Here is a 15844-nt window from a genome sequence, read left to right on the forward strand (position 1 = left end):
AGACAGTGGACATTGGGCACAGCCCGGAAAGGACACACAGACACCTGGTTCTGGGCAAGGCCTGTGCAGGGCACACAGACACTAGATGCTGGGCACAGCCTGTGCAGGGTGCTCAGATACCTGATGTCTGGCCCACTCTGGGTAGGGAACAAAGAGAGGGAACACTGGGCACAGTCTGGACAGGGTGCTCAGTCACTGCAGACCGGGCTCAAATTGGGAGGGGCGCTGAGAACCCGGATGCTGGACATAGCATGGACAAGGCACTCAGATATGGATGGTGGGCACAGTCTGAGCAAGGTGCCTAGACACTGGACGCTGGAAGCAGCCTAGACAAGGTGCTCAGACAATGGGTGCTGGGCACTGCCTTAGCATAGCACACAGACAATAGATTCTGGGCTCAGTCTGGGCAGGGCACACTACACTGGACCTTGGGCACAACCTGGGCAGGGCACACTACACTGGATTCTAGGCACAGCCTGGGCAGGACACACAGACACTGGATTCTAGGTACAGCCTGGGCAGGACACAGGGACACTGGATTCTGGGTAGAGCCTGGGCACGGCGCTCAGATACAGGATGCTAGACACAGCCTATTCAGACAAGCAGACACTGGATGCTGGGCACAGCCGGGGAAGGACACACAGACACCGGGTTCTGGGCAAGGCCTGTGCAGGGCACACAGACACTCGATGCTGGGCACAGCCTGGGCAGAGTGTTCAGATACCAGATGTCTGGCCCACTCTGGGTAGGAAACAAAGAGGGGGACACTGGGCACAGTCTGGACAGGGTGCTCAGTCACTGCAGACCGGTTTCAAACTGGGAGGGGCACTGAGAAACCAGATGCTGGACATAGCATGGACAAGGCACTCAGACATGGATGGTAGGCACAGCCTGAGCAAGCCGCCTAGACACTGGACACTGGAAGCAGCCTAGACAAGGTGCTCAGACAATGGGTGCTGGGCACTGCCTTAGCATAGCACACAGACAATAGATTCTGGGCTCAGTCTGGGCAGGGCACACTACACTGGACCTTGGGCACAACCTGGGCAGGGCACACTACACTGGATTCTAGGCACAGCCTGGGCAGGACACACAGACACTGGATTCTAGGTACAGCCTGGGCAGGACACAGGGACACTGGATTCTGGGTAGAGCCTGGGCACGGCGCTCAGATACAGGATGCTAGACACAGCCTAGTCAGACAAGCAGACACTGGATGCTGGGCACAGCCTGGGCAGGGCACTCAAATACAGGACCCTGGGCACAGCCTGGGCAGGACACAAAGACAGTGGACATTGGGCACAGCCCGGGAAGGACACACAGACACCGGGTTCTGGGCAAGGCCTGTGCAGGGCACACAGACACTCGATGCTGGGCACAGCCTGGGCAGAGTGTTCAGATACCAGATGTCTGGCCCACTCTGGGTAGGAAACAAAGAGGGGGACACTGGGCACAGTCTGGACAGGGTGCTCAGTCACTGCAGACCGGTTTCAAACTGGGAGGGGCACTGAGAAACCGGATGCTGGACATAGCATGGACAAGGCACTCAGACATGGATGGTAGGCACAGCCTGAGCAAGCCGCCTAGACACTGGACGCTGGAAGCAGCCTAGACAAGGTGCTCAGACAATGGGTGCTGGGCACTGCCTTAGCATAGCACACAGACAATAGATTCTGAGCACAGCCTGGGCAGGGCATACAGACACTGGATGCTGGGAACAGCCTAGGCAGGGCACACAGACGCTGAACGCTGGGCACAGCCTGGGAAGGGCACACAGACGCTGGATTCTAGGCACAGCCTGGGCAGGACACACAGATACTGGATTCTAGGCACAGCCTGGGCTGGGTGCTCAGATACAGGACGCTTGCCATAGCCTGGGCCGGGCACACAGACACGGGACACCCAGGTGTGGTGTTCAGGCAGTGAGTGCTGAGCACAGCCGGGGCAGGACACATGGACACATGATTCTGGGCAGAGCCTGGGCACGGCGCTCAGATACAGGATGCTAGACACTACCTAGTCTGGACATGCAGACACTGGATGCTGGGCACAGCCTGGGCTGGGCACTCAGATATAGGACCCTGGGCACAGCCTGGGCAGGACACAAAGACAATGGACATTGAGCACAGCCTGGGAAGGACACACAGACACCGGGTTCTGGGCAAGGCCTGTGCAGAGCACACAGACAATAGATTCTGGGCACAGTCTGGGCAGGGTACACCGACACTGGACACTGGGCACAGCCTGGGAAGAGCACACAGACACTGGACGCTGGACAAAGCCTGGCCTGGGCACACAGACGCTGGATTCTAGGCACAGCCTGGGCAGGACACACAGACACTGGATTCTAGGCACAGCCTGGGCAGGACACACAGACACTGGATTCTAGGCACAGCCTGGGCAGGGTGCTCAGATACAGGACGCTGGCCACAGCCTGGGCCGGACACACAGACGCTGGAAGGCCAGGCTTGGTGTTCAGACAGTGAGTGCTGAGCCCAGCCTGGGCAAGACACAGGGACACTGGATTCTGGGCAGAGCCTGGGCACGGCGCTCAGATACAGGATGCTAGACACAGCCTAGTCAGGACACGAAGATACTGGCTGCTGGGCACAGCCTGGGCAGGGCACTCAGATACAGGACCCTGGGCACAGCCTGGGCAGGACACAAAGACAGTGGACATTGGGCACAGCCCGGGAAGGACACACAGACACCTGGTTCTGGGCAAGGCCTGTGCAGGGCACACAGACACTAGATGCTGGGCACAGCCTGTGCAGGGTGCTCAGATACCTGATGTCTGGCCCACTCTGGGTAGGGAACAAAGAGAGGGAACACTGGGCACAGTCTGGACAGGGTGCTCAGTCACTGCAGACCGGGCTCAAATTGGGAGGGGCGCTGAGAACCCGGATGCTGGACATAGCATGGACAAGGCACTCAGACATGGATGGTGGGCACAGTCTGAGCAAGGTGCCTAGACACTGGACGCTGGAAGCAGCCTAGACAAGGTGCTCAGACAATGGGTGCTGGGCACTGCCTTAGCATAGCACACAGACAATAGATTCTGGGCACAGTCTGGGCAGGGCACACTACACTGGATGCTGGGCACAGCCTGGGCAGGGCACACAGACACTGGATTCTAGGCACAGCCTGGGCAGGACACAGGGACACTGGATTCTGGGCAGAGCCTGGGCATGGAGCTCAGATACGGGATTCTAGACACAGCCTAGTCAGACAAGCAGACACTGGATGCTGGGCACAGCCTGGGCCGGGCACTCAGATACAGGACCCTGGGCACAGCCTGGGCAGGACACAAAGACAATGTAAATGGGCACAGCCTGGGAAGGACACACAGACACCGGGTTCTGGGCAAGGCCTGTGCAGGGCACACAGACACTACTCGCTGGGCACAGCCTGGGCAGGGCACACAGACGCTGGATTCTAGGCACAGCCTGGGCAGGACACACAGACACTGGATTCTAGGCACAGCCTGGGCAGGACACACAGACACTGGATTCTAGGCACAGCCTGGGCAGGGTGCTCAGATACAGGACGCTTTCCACAGCCTGGGCCGGATACACAGACACTGGCCGCCCAGGCGTGGTGTTCAGACAGTGAGTGCTGTACACAGCCTGGGCAGGACACACAGACTCTGGATCTTGGGCACAGCCTGGACAGAGAACGCAGTCTGTGGATGGTGGGCACAGCCTGGGTATAGAAAAAGTAGAGGGGATACTGGGCACAGCACGGGCAGGGGAGTCTCTGGAGGCGGGACAAGGTCTCCAAGCAGAGCCCTGGCCCTCCGGAAGCTGTTGCTGCTCTAGAAGCCACTGTGGGGACGGGATGGGATTCCATGAGAGCGTAGGAGAGTCTCCCTGGGTGGCCAGACCCAAGCTCGTCCACACCCGTGTGTGTGTGTGTGCGTTTGTGTGTGTGTTTCTTTCTGTCTGTGTCAGTGCATTGTCTGACTATTTCTGTGTGTCTCTGTTTCTGTGTTATGTGCGAGTCTGTCTTCCTCCGTGTGTCTGTATGTCTGTCTCTGTGTGTGTGTCCACGTGTCTGTCTGTTCTGTGTGTGGGGGGGGAAGGTGGAGAGAGAGAGTGGGAGAGCGAGAGGAGGGAGGGCAGGCCTGTACTGACACACTATCACTTACCCTGTCCCTTGCCCTCAGAGAAACCTTCCTTCTGGGGACCCTGTCATTGGGGGTGGTGAGGAAAGCAGTGCAGTGTCACTCAGGCACCTTAGCCAATGCTGAGTGACCATGGGGCTTTGTGCTCTGCTGCAGCATGGGCACAGAGCTGGGGTCCCCGGGGGCTCCAGAGGAGCCACTCATAGCAGGGGTAGTCAGAGGCACGTGTGTCACCAGACTCCTGGAGCAGAACTACATGGACAAAGTGTAACGCAAACTCGGGGAGGTTCCTTCAGGCCTGGCCTCAAGCTGGACTCTTGCACAAAGCACGTGACAAGAATGCAGGGTTAGGCTCTCAAGCATGAGTTCCTGAGTTTGATCCCTGGAAACACATAATGATGCTCTGTTTCTCCCTCCTCCTCCGTCTATCCATTTCGTTAATAAATAAACGAAATATTTTAAAAGAGAAGGAGAGAGAGAGACAAAAGACAACTGGTGGGTGATTTTGATTCATATGTGGGATCTAGAGAACTGATACACATGAACTTGTCAAAAGAAGAAAGAGGAGGAGGGGAAGGAGAAGGAGAAGGAGAAGAAGTAGAAGTAGAAGAAAGAAGAAGACGAAAGAGATAGAAGAAGAAAGAAGGAAAGAATGGAAGGAAGGAAGGAAGGAAGGAAGGAAGAAAGAAAGAAAGAAAGAAAGAAAGAAAGAAAGAAAGAAAGAAAGAGAAAGTAAAGAGAGAGTATTCACAATTTTGTGAGAACTTTGGTGGCTGTCATGGGGAAAGTGAGTGACCAGAACTGTAGCGGCAAGTGAGGTGTAATCTTACAATCTTGTAAACCATGCGCAATCACAAATTAAAATGGCTTTAAAATAATAAATAAGTGCACTGGTTTTATGGATTCCTAGCTGACTCCACTTGCTCCCACATACATCAGTGTGTGCTGAAATCCAGTTAAATTCCTTCTTTCTTTCTTTCTTTCTGTCTCCATTATTGGAAGGACTAATGGTTAACAATCAACAGTAAATAAAATTGTTCGTACATGTATAAAATTTCTCAGATTTCTGCAAAATACTCCAGCCTCCTGCTTCCTTCACCATCATGTACCAGGACTTGAACCCCTACCTCTGAGTCCTTTACTTTGGTGCAATACAACGGCCCAATCCCCGTTCTACTTTGTGTTTCTCTTCCTGTTCCTATTCCTCAACTTCTGTCTAATTCTTAGCCAGATTTTTCTCGGCCACACTGCTGAGTCATTGCAAGAAGCTTAGTGTTCTGATGGCCCTGAGGACATGGGTTAAGAGCCCAGAGATTCCCTGCTTTCCTACAGGCAGCAATGTTCTCTACTATATGGTTGTCAAGATGGTGCCAGCTGCTGGCACGTATGGCTTCTGTACTAGAAATCTCTTCCTCCCTCCTTTTGTGCCCACTGACTACTCACACCTGCACCCAGCTGTGGATAAGTATGCTTCGCCTGAAGCCCTGTTTTGGGTTTGATGAGGGATGATCTTTTATTGACTTTTCTAGTTAGTTGGGAGAGTTATTACGCTATTGCTGCCGCTTTGTACTCACACCTTCGGGACTCCCTTGTGCACATGTTTGTGCTGTTCTACTGTCTCTGGGACCTACTTTTTTCAGGTAGAAAGACTGATAGAGACAAAAAGAGTGTTCCGGAAGGTGGCGACACACATACCAGAGTGAATTCTGGTTCTCTTTCTCTCTCTTCTCCCATCTTTCTCACAATAAATAAATAAGTACAATCTTATTAAAAGATTAAAAACAGGGAGTTCGGGCGGTAGTGCAGCAGGTTAAGCGCAGGTGGCGCAAAGCGCAAGGACCGGCGTGAGGGTCCCGGTTCCAGCCCCCGGCTCCCCACCCGCAGGGGAGTCGCTTCCCAGGCGGTGAAGCAGGTCTGCAGGTGTCTGTCTTTCTCTCCCCCTCTCTGGCTTCCCCTCCTCTCTCCATTTCTCTCTGTCCTATCCAATGACGACGACGTCAGTAACAACAACCATAACTACAACAATAAGACAAGGGCAACAAAAGGGAATAAATTTATTTATTTATTTATTTTAAAAAGATTAAAAACAGATACAGGGGAGTCGGGCTGTAGTGCAGCGGGCTAAGCACAGGTGGCGCAAAGCACAAAGACCAGCATAAGGATCCCGGTTCGAACCCCATCTCCCTACCTGCAGGGGAGTCGCTTCACAGGCGGTGAAGCAGGTCTGCAGGTGTCTATCTTTCTCTCCTCCTCTCTGTCTTCCCCTCCTCTCTCCATTTCTCTCTGTCCTATCCAACAACGACAACAACAACAATAACTACAACAATAAAACAACAAGGGCAACAAAAGGGAAAAAATAAATAAAATAAATTTTTTAAAAAACTTTAAAAATAAATAAATAAATAAATAAATAAAAACAGATACAGATATAGGGGTGGAGAGACACCACCAGGACTAAGCTTTCACAGGAATTATAGTACCTCCATTTGGTGAGCTGAAGCTCAGACCTTGGCCTCCCACATGTTGAAGCAGGTGCCCAACAAGGTGAGCTATCTCACAAGCCTTTGGACTTGAATGTGTTAAAAAAGCAAGTCCAAAGCATTGGAGACCTCAAAAAGCACAATCCATCCAGGAACAGTAAAGACAGATTTCACAGAGCATGTGGTCTGTCTGGGAGGAGGTAAAAGAGGGTGAAGCCTGATAGGATGATGATGTCCAGGTGAGAAAGTCCTAGTGAGAAGGACACGTGAAATCATGGTGTGATCCTAGGGGTGTTCATAGAGGATTTTAACTCGGTGAAGTTCCTTCAGGTCTGGCCTCAAGCTGAACTCTTGCACAAAGCACATGACAAGAATGCAGGCAGCACAGCAGCCAGCCAGCCAGCCAGCCTCATGGCAACACAGTCAGTGTCTCCACATTTCGAGCCCTGAGTTGGAGGGAAACAGCCCACTGCACCGGGTAGGATCCACTTGTGGCTTCTGAACAAGCAGCAGGCCTGGACTCACACACCAGATTTAAAGACTGAGAGCAAGCTGTTGAAAAGAAAACAGGCCCCAGGACTGAAGATGGAACTTGAGTATAACAGAGAAACCCATGACAAAACTCTCAGCTCAGAAATAAACACAATGAAGTGCTGGTGCTCATGTGGAGTGGCTCCAACTGGGGGCATAAGCCTCCGACCCTCCCTCACCAGTTCTAGTGACTGTGTGATATAGAAAGAGACATTGGGAGATATTCTGGTAGGAACATCCGTTTATTTGTTAATGGGTACAGGCTTTTACACTGAGTTAAACAAAGAACATTTTTCACATATGTCAGAAATTATAAGTTTCTTAAAGGTCAGCTTGCACCCATGGTAGGGGCTGGTATGACAAGAATTGATGAGATACGTAAAGGTCAAGACAATTAGTTTCCATGATGCAGGCAAGTTAATTATCCAAAAGTATTTGAGAAAAGCATAGGGGTTAAACCAGTAAGGTGAGGTAGAGAAGGAGAAAAACAAAACTTGATGTAAATCACAGATTTCAAAGAACACAAGGAAATAGAACATGGGGTTTCACTTCCGGGGTAATGGCAGGGGTGTATGATATAGTGTGTTCTCCTATATGATCAAAAGGTAAAGTTATAGTGAATGTGTGAACTTTGAAGCAAGCAGCCATTTAGTCTGCTAGAAGGAGAATGCACTAAGTATGAGAAGCAGTAGGCATTCTGTGAGCTTGAGAGACTAACAAGGAGAAACTGAGCCTGGGAGACTTTTCCTCTTGGCTCATCTCTATAAGGAGAGAGGCTAACAAGTGGGGTGTCTTTCCAGACCTCCATCCAAGGATGGGAGAGCTCCCCTAACCTCTACCAAGCTTTCACATAGTCCCACAATGGAGAACTATACATTGTAGAGAAAACAGTACACAGATAAATAGGCAAGAATATCGCACAGCACGCTGGAGTCTAGGTGACAGAGACAACTGATTTCTGATAAATACCCCCACCCCACCCCACACATTCACACACCACCCAAATCTGTCAAAACACGTCTTTTCATCTTGACCTCACACCTCTCTGAAAATATGGAATTCATTCAAGTACCCTGTAAGACCCGAATGCGAGGACAAACGCTGCCAACGTGGCAGAAGTCAACAGAGGAAATGGCTTCTGCAGTTGCACGGCAGGAGAAGGGCTTTCAGGCACGGCCTCCTAAAATGGGACTTGAGAGAAAGCAAGCCCTCACACTTCACCCCTTTTGCTTGTGAATAGACAATGTTGAGAATAGGCATCGGTCAGCAAGGGGCTCGGCACTACCACACCTGGTTAAGCAAGCACACATGTTACTAAGCACAAGCACCTGGGTTGGAGTCCCAGCTCCCCTACCTGTAGGGGCAAGGTGTCCAGAGCAGTGAAGCCAGCCTGCACATACACATATGTATCTTTCTCTCTCTCCTTCTCTAGCTCCCCCCTCCACTCACAATTTCTCTATTTTATCAAATAAAGAGGAAAGGAAGGAAGGAAGGAAGGAAGGAAGGAAGGAAGGAAGGAAGGAAGGGAGAAAGAGGAAAGTGGCCACGGGGTGTGGTGGATGTATTGTACAGGCACTGAGCCCCAGGGATAACCTTGGAAGCAATAAGTAAACATATAAATAAATAAATAAATAAATAAAATATGTATTGGCAAGACACAAGTAAATATCCCAACAGATCTATCAGACAAACAACTCCAAATTATTTAAACACACAATTCAGTCATGAAAAAAAAAAAAAAAGACCCCAGGTGAAACCCAGCTAGATAAGGCTGGGAGGTAGATCACCTGGGAAGAAATGTCTGAGCATACACAAGGCCCTGAGTTCGAGCCTCAGCACCACATTGGAGCACCATGAAGGCCACCAGGTCAAGCTCCAAGGTGATGGTGTACTGCTATGGTATCTCTGGTATCTCTCCTCTCTCCCTCTCTCTCTCTCTCTCTCTCTCTCTCTCTCTCTCTCTCTCTCCCCTGCCCCCTCCCATATCTCTACTGGGAAAAAGCAGAATGTTGGTCCAGGAGCAGCAGTATCTTGCATGTATAAAGTCCAAGTAGCACAAAAAGAAAAGATAGGGCAGGAAATTGGGCTGAACTGGACTGTTGAAGTTGCTCGCCTGGATGGTGTGCCTGCTGTGTCAAGGGCAGGACCCAGGTTTGAGCCCAGCCCGAACTTTGGTACTGTGTGGCCTTTCCCTCTCTGTCTCTGTATTTCTGTGGAAGCTGGCGACATGGATAAAGTCCTGGAAATGATGCAATGATGCTGCTGCTGATGATGATGATGAAGATGGAGGGAGAGAGAGAGAGAGAGAGAACCTGAGACGGGGCGGAGGGCATGTGCATCTGTGTGGTGGTGTAACCAGTAAAGCACACAAGCTACCATGCGTAAGGAACTGGGTACAAGTCCCTGGCTCCCACCTGCGGGGTGAGGGGGGGGCCTTTATGAGGCTGCAAGTGTCTCTCTTTCTCTCTCCCTCTTTTATAAATCTTTTTTCTTAAAAAAATATATATTTATTTATTGGATAGAGACAGTCAGAAATCAAGAGGGAAGGGCTAGATAGAGAGGGAGAGAGACAGATAAATACCTGCAGCCCTGCTTCACTGCTTGCACAGCCTTCCCCCTGCAGGTGGGGACCAGGGCCTCAAACCTGGGTCCTTGCACATTGTAACATGTGCACTCAACCAGATGCGCCACCGCCAGGCCCCTTCTCTCCCTCTCTTTCAACCTCTCTCACCCAATTTCCCCCTGTCTCTGTCATAAGAGGAGGCAAGGAGACTTGGACACATATCTCATTAAGGAAGATGTATAGTTTCTTAGCAGAAACGAAGGTGTTCCCTGGCACCAACCGCCACAGAAAATGCACAGAAATCTCTTTGTGGCTTTTCTCAGTGGCCCACTGTCCTCAGAGGCAACAAGTTCAAAGCCAAGAAATGGACGCTGCTGGTGGCCAGGTAGGCCACAGGGACAGCTTGGGGAAACTGTGGAGCGTCCCACAAGAAACAGCCGCCTGTGCTGAGAGCCGGCCGTGTGACATCTAGGGCTTTTGCCAGGAGAAGGGAGGCAGACACACACAGAAAAGCTCAGGTGCAGTGCTCACGGGGCTCTGGTTCACACAGCACGGGTAGGAAGCACTCTCAGCAGCAGGGATCTTCCGATGGGAGCATGCTGGGGCCTGAAGCAGATGGCTGGGTGGCTTCAGGTGCCCTCATGGAGCCCTGTGGCCTGTTCCCAACCAGTCCCATTTCTGCTCTATGTGCGGGCGATGTGGCCAGCCCCCCCATCCCGCCCCCACTTTCTTCCCAGTTCTCCTGTTTGACTCCTCAGAGGCATAAGCAGTGGGAACCTCAAACGGACTCTGTGAAGCTAACAGAGTCTGTCAGCACCCTCTCCTGCACACAAGCACACGCTCGGCCATTAGCACCTGGCCACACACACGTACACCAGGTGCACTCCACTGTGGGCACAGGGATACACACTTATCCCAGGAACACACACACTGTACAGTCTTTGAGTTCTCACGATGCATATGTGCAGATACAAAGGCCCTCTTAGAAACTCACATCAATACATGTGTGCATCCACACAGGCGCTCCCACATCCATGCACACTCTAGTTTGCACACTCAAGTTCAGACACTCACACAGCAGAAGTCTCTCAAGTGGACTCACACACAAGCATCCTCTGCCAAGCATCTGATCACCTGTGAAGACGGTCACCACCACCCCCGGCACCACACTCATCAGCACACGTTACCATGTCTTCCCAAGCAGTCATTCTCGAGCACACTTGTGCACACCCTTGTACTCTGACAGAGCAGGCCTAATTTTGACGTGAAGTGTCTAGCTGCCTTTAACCCCAACATCTCAGTGAGGGGTGCTAGTACCCTTGAGCTCCTTCATTCTCTGGGAGCGAGCTGAGTGATACGGGTCCTGGGTGGCCACCGCCCACTCCCACCATGGCTCTGCTTAGCTCAGCACCTCACTGTTGTCTCCATGGCCACAGCCTTTGGCAATTCCGACACTTCACACCCTTGGTGGATTGCGCCCCACAAATATCCCAGTGTTGACCAGGCCATCCCCCTCCCCCAGCCAGAAAACCCCTGTAGGTCCCTCAATGAGCACAGCAGAGATGAGACAGCTGAAACAGTCAGTGACATTTATTGAGGAGAAACGGTTACTGCAACCACTGAAGCCAAGGGAAGAACAGCACAGGGACTTCTAGGGGCCACTGGTGCTGGGGGGGGGGGTCAGAGCCCTTCTAGCCTAGCAGGCTGCCTCGCTGCTCTGCCCCCGCCTGGTGCCCATGACTCCCCCCTCCCGAGGGCCCGGGAAGGACACTGCCCTGTGTGTTCACATCTGGGGACGTGGCCCTGCCCTATGGCCTGCACAGGACAGTCACAAGTTGCTGGGGGACTGCAGAGAACACTCGTCCACGGCAAGGAAACTGAGTCACAAGTAACAACAAGTCAGCACAGCAGAGCGCCATCCCCAGGGTCCCCCTCCCAGTGCCCTCCCTCCTTCCCGGTGCAGATCTTCCTTCAGAGCCGGCCGCCCAGAGCCAGCCACCCTCAGCATCCCACCTGTCCTCTGTACTTCCAGTGTCTGGGCTGGGGAGGGGGAACTGATAGAAAGGGACATACAGCACAACAAGCAGCAGGTGGCCTCGAGCTACACAGGTGAGCAGAGGTGGCTCAGAGCAGCAAGCAGCATGAGGGGCACCCTGGTTGCCCCCGGGGTTCACAGCTCATGCCAGGGCACAAAGGGGGGCACCCAGTAGGTCAGACACCCACCCTGGGTGCCAACACTTGTCACAACTCTATACAGGGATCATGGCAGATGGGGATGGGGTGGGGTGGTCACATCACAGGGGGGTCACTTCACAGCCTGCAGGGACACAGTTGGGCTTGCTGGGACAGGAAGCGCCTGCCCAGGGGGTGATGATTGGGGGTTCCAGGCCGGGAGTCCCGGCGGCTGGTACTGTTGTCCAGAGATAAGGACGAGCAGGCAGAGCAGTGGTCCATGGGGCCAGTTCTGGCCTCCTGGATGCGCTTCAGGTCATGGGCAACTCTGAGGGAACAAGAAGAGCAGACAGCACCCCCCCACCCCTCCTCTCTTCCTCCCCCACTATCTTCTTCACCTCTTCCTCCTCTTCCTCCTGCTGCTTTGGATCAGAAAACTGCCTAGAACAACACTCACTCCAAAGCCAGTAGAGGCCCCACTTTCCAGGCTCTGTGCAAGCTCTGCACAGGCTCTGGCCTGGGGTCCCTTCCTCTCCCCGAGCCTTCTGGCTAGCTGGGGATGGGCTGGGCTGGTCCCAGGGACTCTGGGTCTCCTGCGCCCCCCCACCCTGTCTTCCTAGGGATTCCCCTAGAGCCATGTAGAAGATTCTGAAGATGGACTGGACCCAACTACACCTCTCTGGGGCACAAACTCCATGCTGCTGCCTTCAGGTAGGAGGTCCTCTGGGGAAAGTATCTCAGGGTCCCTCGAGGCCTGGGTGCTGAGCAGCATCATTAGCTCACTACTCTCGGGCTGAAAGTCTGGGGGTGGCCAGAACGCAGGGACATAGCGCTGACCACTGACCCCAGCTGCACCCTCGTCAACCTGTGCCATGCCGGGGACCCTGCTGGAGGCCCAGGGGCCCCAAGCTCTGGGTGTAGTGAGCCCCCGCTGATGGCGTCTCAGATACCTCCGGGAGGCCCTGAACTGGACCCTCCCTGCACCTGGGAAGGCTTCCCTACCGAACTCCATTCCTACGGGCAAGGAACTCGAGGGCTCGGCCTCCGCCCAGCTGGTCTGGCCCTGTGTCCTGCTGCTGTGCCCCGCTCCCTGTGACCTTCCCTGCTCCTCTGCACCCTCTGTGCTGCCTGGCCCCTGCCCACTGCAGAAACTGCTGGCCTGCTCTCTGGAGCCTTCTTGGCCCTGGACTTGGGGTGGCTCTCGCCCCAAGCCCAGCTCTAGTTTCCCAACACCATGGCATCCTCTCGCTTCTGCTGCACCAGGGGCTCATTTGGGGGGTTTTTGCATTCAGCCCTCATGTGACCTTCCTCTCCACAGTTGTAGCAAAACGTGTGGCGCTTCCGTTTTCCTGCACCCCGGGAGCCTGCCCTGCCCCTGCGGCGCCGAGAATGGATGCCACCAGAGCCACACAGGCCCCACAGACTGTTGGCCATGCCTGGAGGCCTCAGGCCCACCGTCAGACCAGTTAGGCCCTCCCCCTGGGGCCCGAAAGTGTCCTCCCACTCCTCCTCCTCTCGAAGGAGCTTCACCAGAGCCAGAAAGCCTGGTGGCCGCCGCCTCTGCCTCAGGAGCTTGAGGCGCTCCCGCAGCTTGTCGGGCAGCACGGCAGCATTCAGCACCTGCTTCAGCCGGGCCTGGTTCACGTTGCGGCGTGACACAGCGTTCTTCTCCACGGCTCTCTGGAGCAAGGGCTCCAGGCGGACCACGAAGCTGGAGACCCTCTCGCCAGCCTCCTGGTAGGCTTGGCAGAACTTGACGTGTGCAATCTTACGGCTCTCCACCCGCCCAAACACCTGCTGAAGGGCAGCCAGGCACTCATCCACCGTGATGGCAGAGTTGTGCGCCCGCAGCCCGCTCACCACCTGCAGCGCCGGGCCTCGCAGGCACTCCATCAGCCGCCGCCGCTTCTCCCAGTCGGGCACCTGCCACATTCGGAGCACCTCGGTGGTGTGCTCCAGCCAGGCCTCGAAGGCCAGCATGCCCGGGATGGACATGGTGTTTCCGGAGAAGACCCTGAGCTCACGGTACAGCACCTGCTCCAGCAGCGGCTGCACCGCCGCACCCAGGGTCTGCGCCCAGGCCCAGAAGTCGGGGGAGATGGTCACCCTGGGCACCAGGCAGTGGGTGTCCGTGCCCAGCACTCTGTTCATGTCTGACACCGTGCGCCTCTCCTCCTCCAGGAAGCGGTTCAGGCGGTTGAGAAACTCGCCATCGGAGTTGCGAGGGCTGATGACCACTTCCCAGGGTCCCCCCTTCCCGAATATCTCCCGGGGCACCAGGGCGAGGTCCAGATCCTGCGCCAATTCCAGGAGGAAGGCCTGGGCGTTCTCCTCCCTCCTGAACATCCTGCCAACCACTCGGTACCTGCCCAGGGGCCCGAGAGCCACCTGCAGGGTGTCATCCAGTTCCTCCTCATCGCAGTCCTCAGGAACGCCCAGGACTAGCAGGCACCTCTGGCTGTCCAGGTGCTCGCCCCTGCTCCAGTCCTGCAGCAGGGTCACCGGCATGTCGCCAACGCTAGAGGCCCATCGAAAGGGGTGTGGCCGGCGCGGGTCTGGGTGACTCCCAGCCCCGCACTGCCTGGGGGGAAGGGACGGGGCGTCAGAGCCCGCCCCTCCCGCCCAGCCGCCCCTCCTCCTGCTCCTCCCCCATTCTCCTCTGCCCTCCTGCCACCGCCCCCGCCCAAGCCCGCACCCCCTGCCCCCACCCCAGCTCCCGCGTTCCGCACCCCGCACCCCCAGCCCCACACGCCCTCCAGCCCAGGTCCCCGCGCCCCCCACCCCAGCCCCCACGCTATCCAGCCCCACACGCCTCACTCAGCCCAGGCCCCCCGCGCTCTCCGCCCCCGCGCCCCAGCCCCCATATTCCTCCGCCCAGGCCCCTGCGCCCAGCGCCCCCAACCCAGCACGCAGGCTCTCAACCCTCTCGCCTGCGCCCCCCGCCCCCAGCCCAGCTCCTGCTCTCCACTCCCCCTCCCGCTCTCCCTTCCGTGCCCTGTCTGTGCAGGCTGTCGCGGTCACGCTTGTCCTGGCCGCGCGGGGCAGCAGGGTCTGCGGGGCAGAGCGCACCGTCCGGGGAGGGTACCTTCTGCGCGAGACGTCCAGGTGCAGCTCTGGGCAGTAGCCCCTGAGGGGCTCAGATGGTTAGGGGACGGCGGGAGCGGGCAGCTGTCCCTCCTGCCCGCTCCCCGTCGCCCACAGGGCGCAGCACGTGGGCCGCGGCGCCTGCTCCTCGAGCTCTCTGCAGTGCGGACCCCGGGCGGGGGCGCAGCTGCGAGGCGCGGACCCTCCGCGTCGCCCTGGAGACCGCCGGGCCATTGGCGGGCCTGGGTCACGCGACCAGCCTGTTGCCAACGCTCTGGAGCCCCAGGACCTCTGCTGACGTCACCAGCGCTTCCCCCACACCCGAGGGGCCTCGGGCACAGGTGGGGGAGCTCTGCCCCTCCCAGTCGTGACATCGCCCCAGGGCTGCACCTCCCCCACCTGATGTGCCAGCAGCTACTGCCAGTCTCGGAGGGAAGGAGCTGCAGACCCCAAGGGGCTACCTGGCCCATTGCTGCGCCCCCCACAGGGACATAGAGCGGGGCTAATGGGCATCCCCTGGGCTTCTTCACCTCATCCCACCCCATCCCTACTCAGGACTATCTCAGTGCCACTGGGGAGTCCCTGGTCCCGGTACCACCCTGTGCAGTGGGTGCCATGCCCGCCCACCTCTTTGAGGGGTGGGGATGGAGGAATTTGTTGCCTCAAGCTGATAACCCAGTCTTTGGATTCGCTCCAATTTCCCACCTGGGGTGCTCAGGCCAAGTGCCTCAACATGCTGTTCTCCACTTGGGACAGGACCTCTCAGGCCTGCCTTTCCCTTCGTGCTGGAGTGGCAGCTTGGGGAAGAGCCAGCTGGGTAGATGTTCCTGCTGTCTGCAACTCCACAGGGAGAAGCTTGCAGCTGCAGAGGGGCGGGGTCAACCACCCTCC

General features: G+C 55.7%; 1 protein-coding gene across 1 annotated transcript; it reads right to left on the bottom strand.

Moving 5' to 3' along the window:
* Positions 1 to 11272: 11272 nt before the first annotated feature.
* Positions 11273 to 15333, bottom strand: PNMA3 (PNMA family member 3). The gene is made up of 2 exons (XM_007539071.3): positions 14955 to 15333; positions 11273 to 14450 (listed from the first exon to the last, which is right to left on the bottom strand). The coding sequence occupies exon 2, from the start codon at positions 14375 to 14377 to the stop codon at positions 13088 to 13090; it is 1290 nt and encodes a 429-aa protein (XP_007539133.1). The 5' UTR covers positions 14378 to 14450; positions 14955 to 15333; the 3' UTR covers positions 11273 to 13087.
* Between the last annotated feature and the right edge of the window lie 511 nt (positions 15334 to 15844).

This window comes from Erinaceus europaeus, chromosome X, assembly GCF_950295315.1.
Source record: "Erinaceus europaeus chromosome X, mEriEur2.1, whole genome shotgun sequence".
Lineage (NCBI taxonomy): Eukaryota > Metazoa > Chordata > Mammalia > Eulipotyphla > Erinaceidae > Erinaceus > Erinaceus europaeus.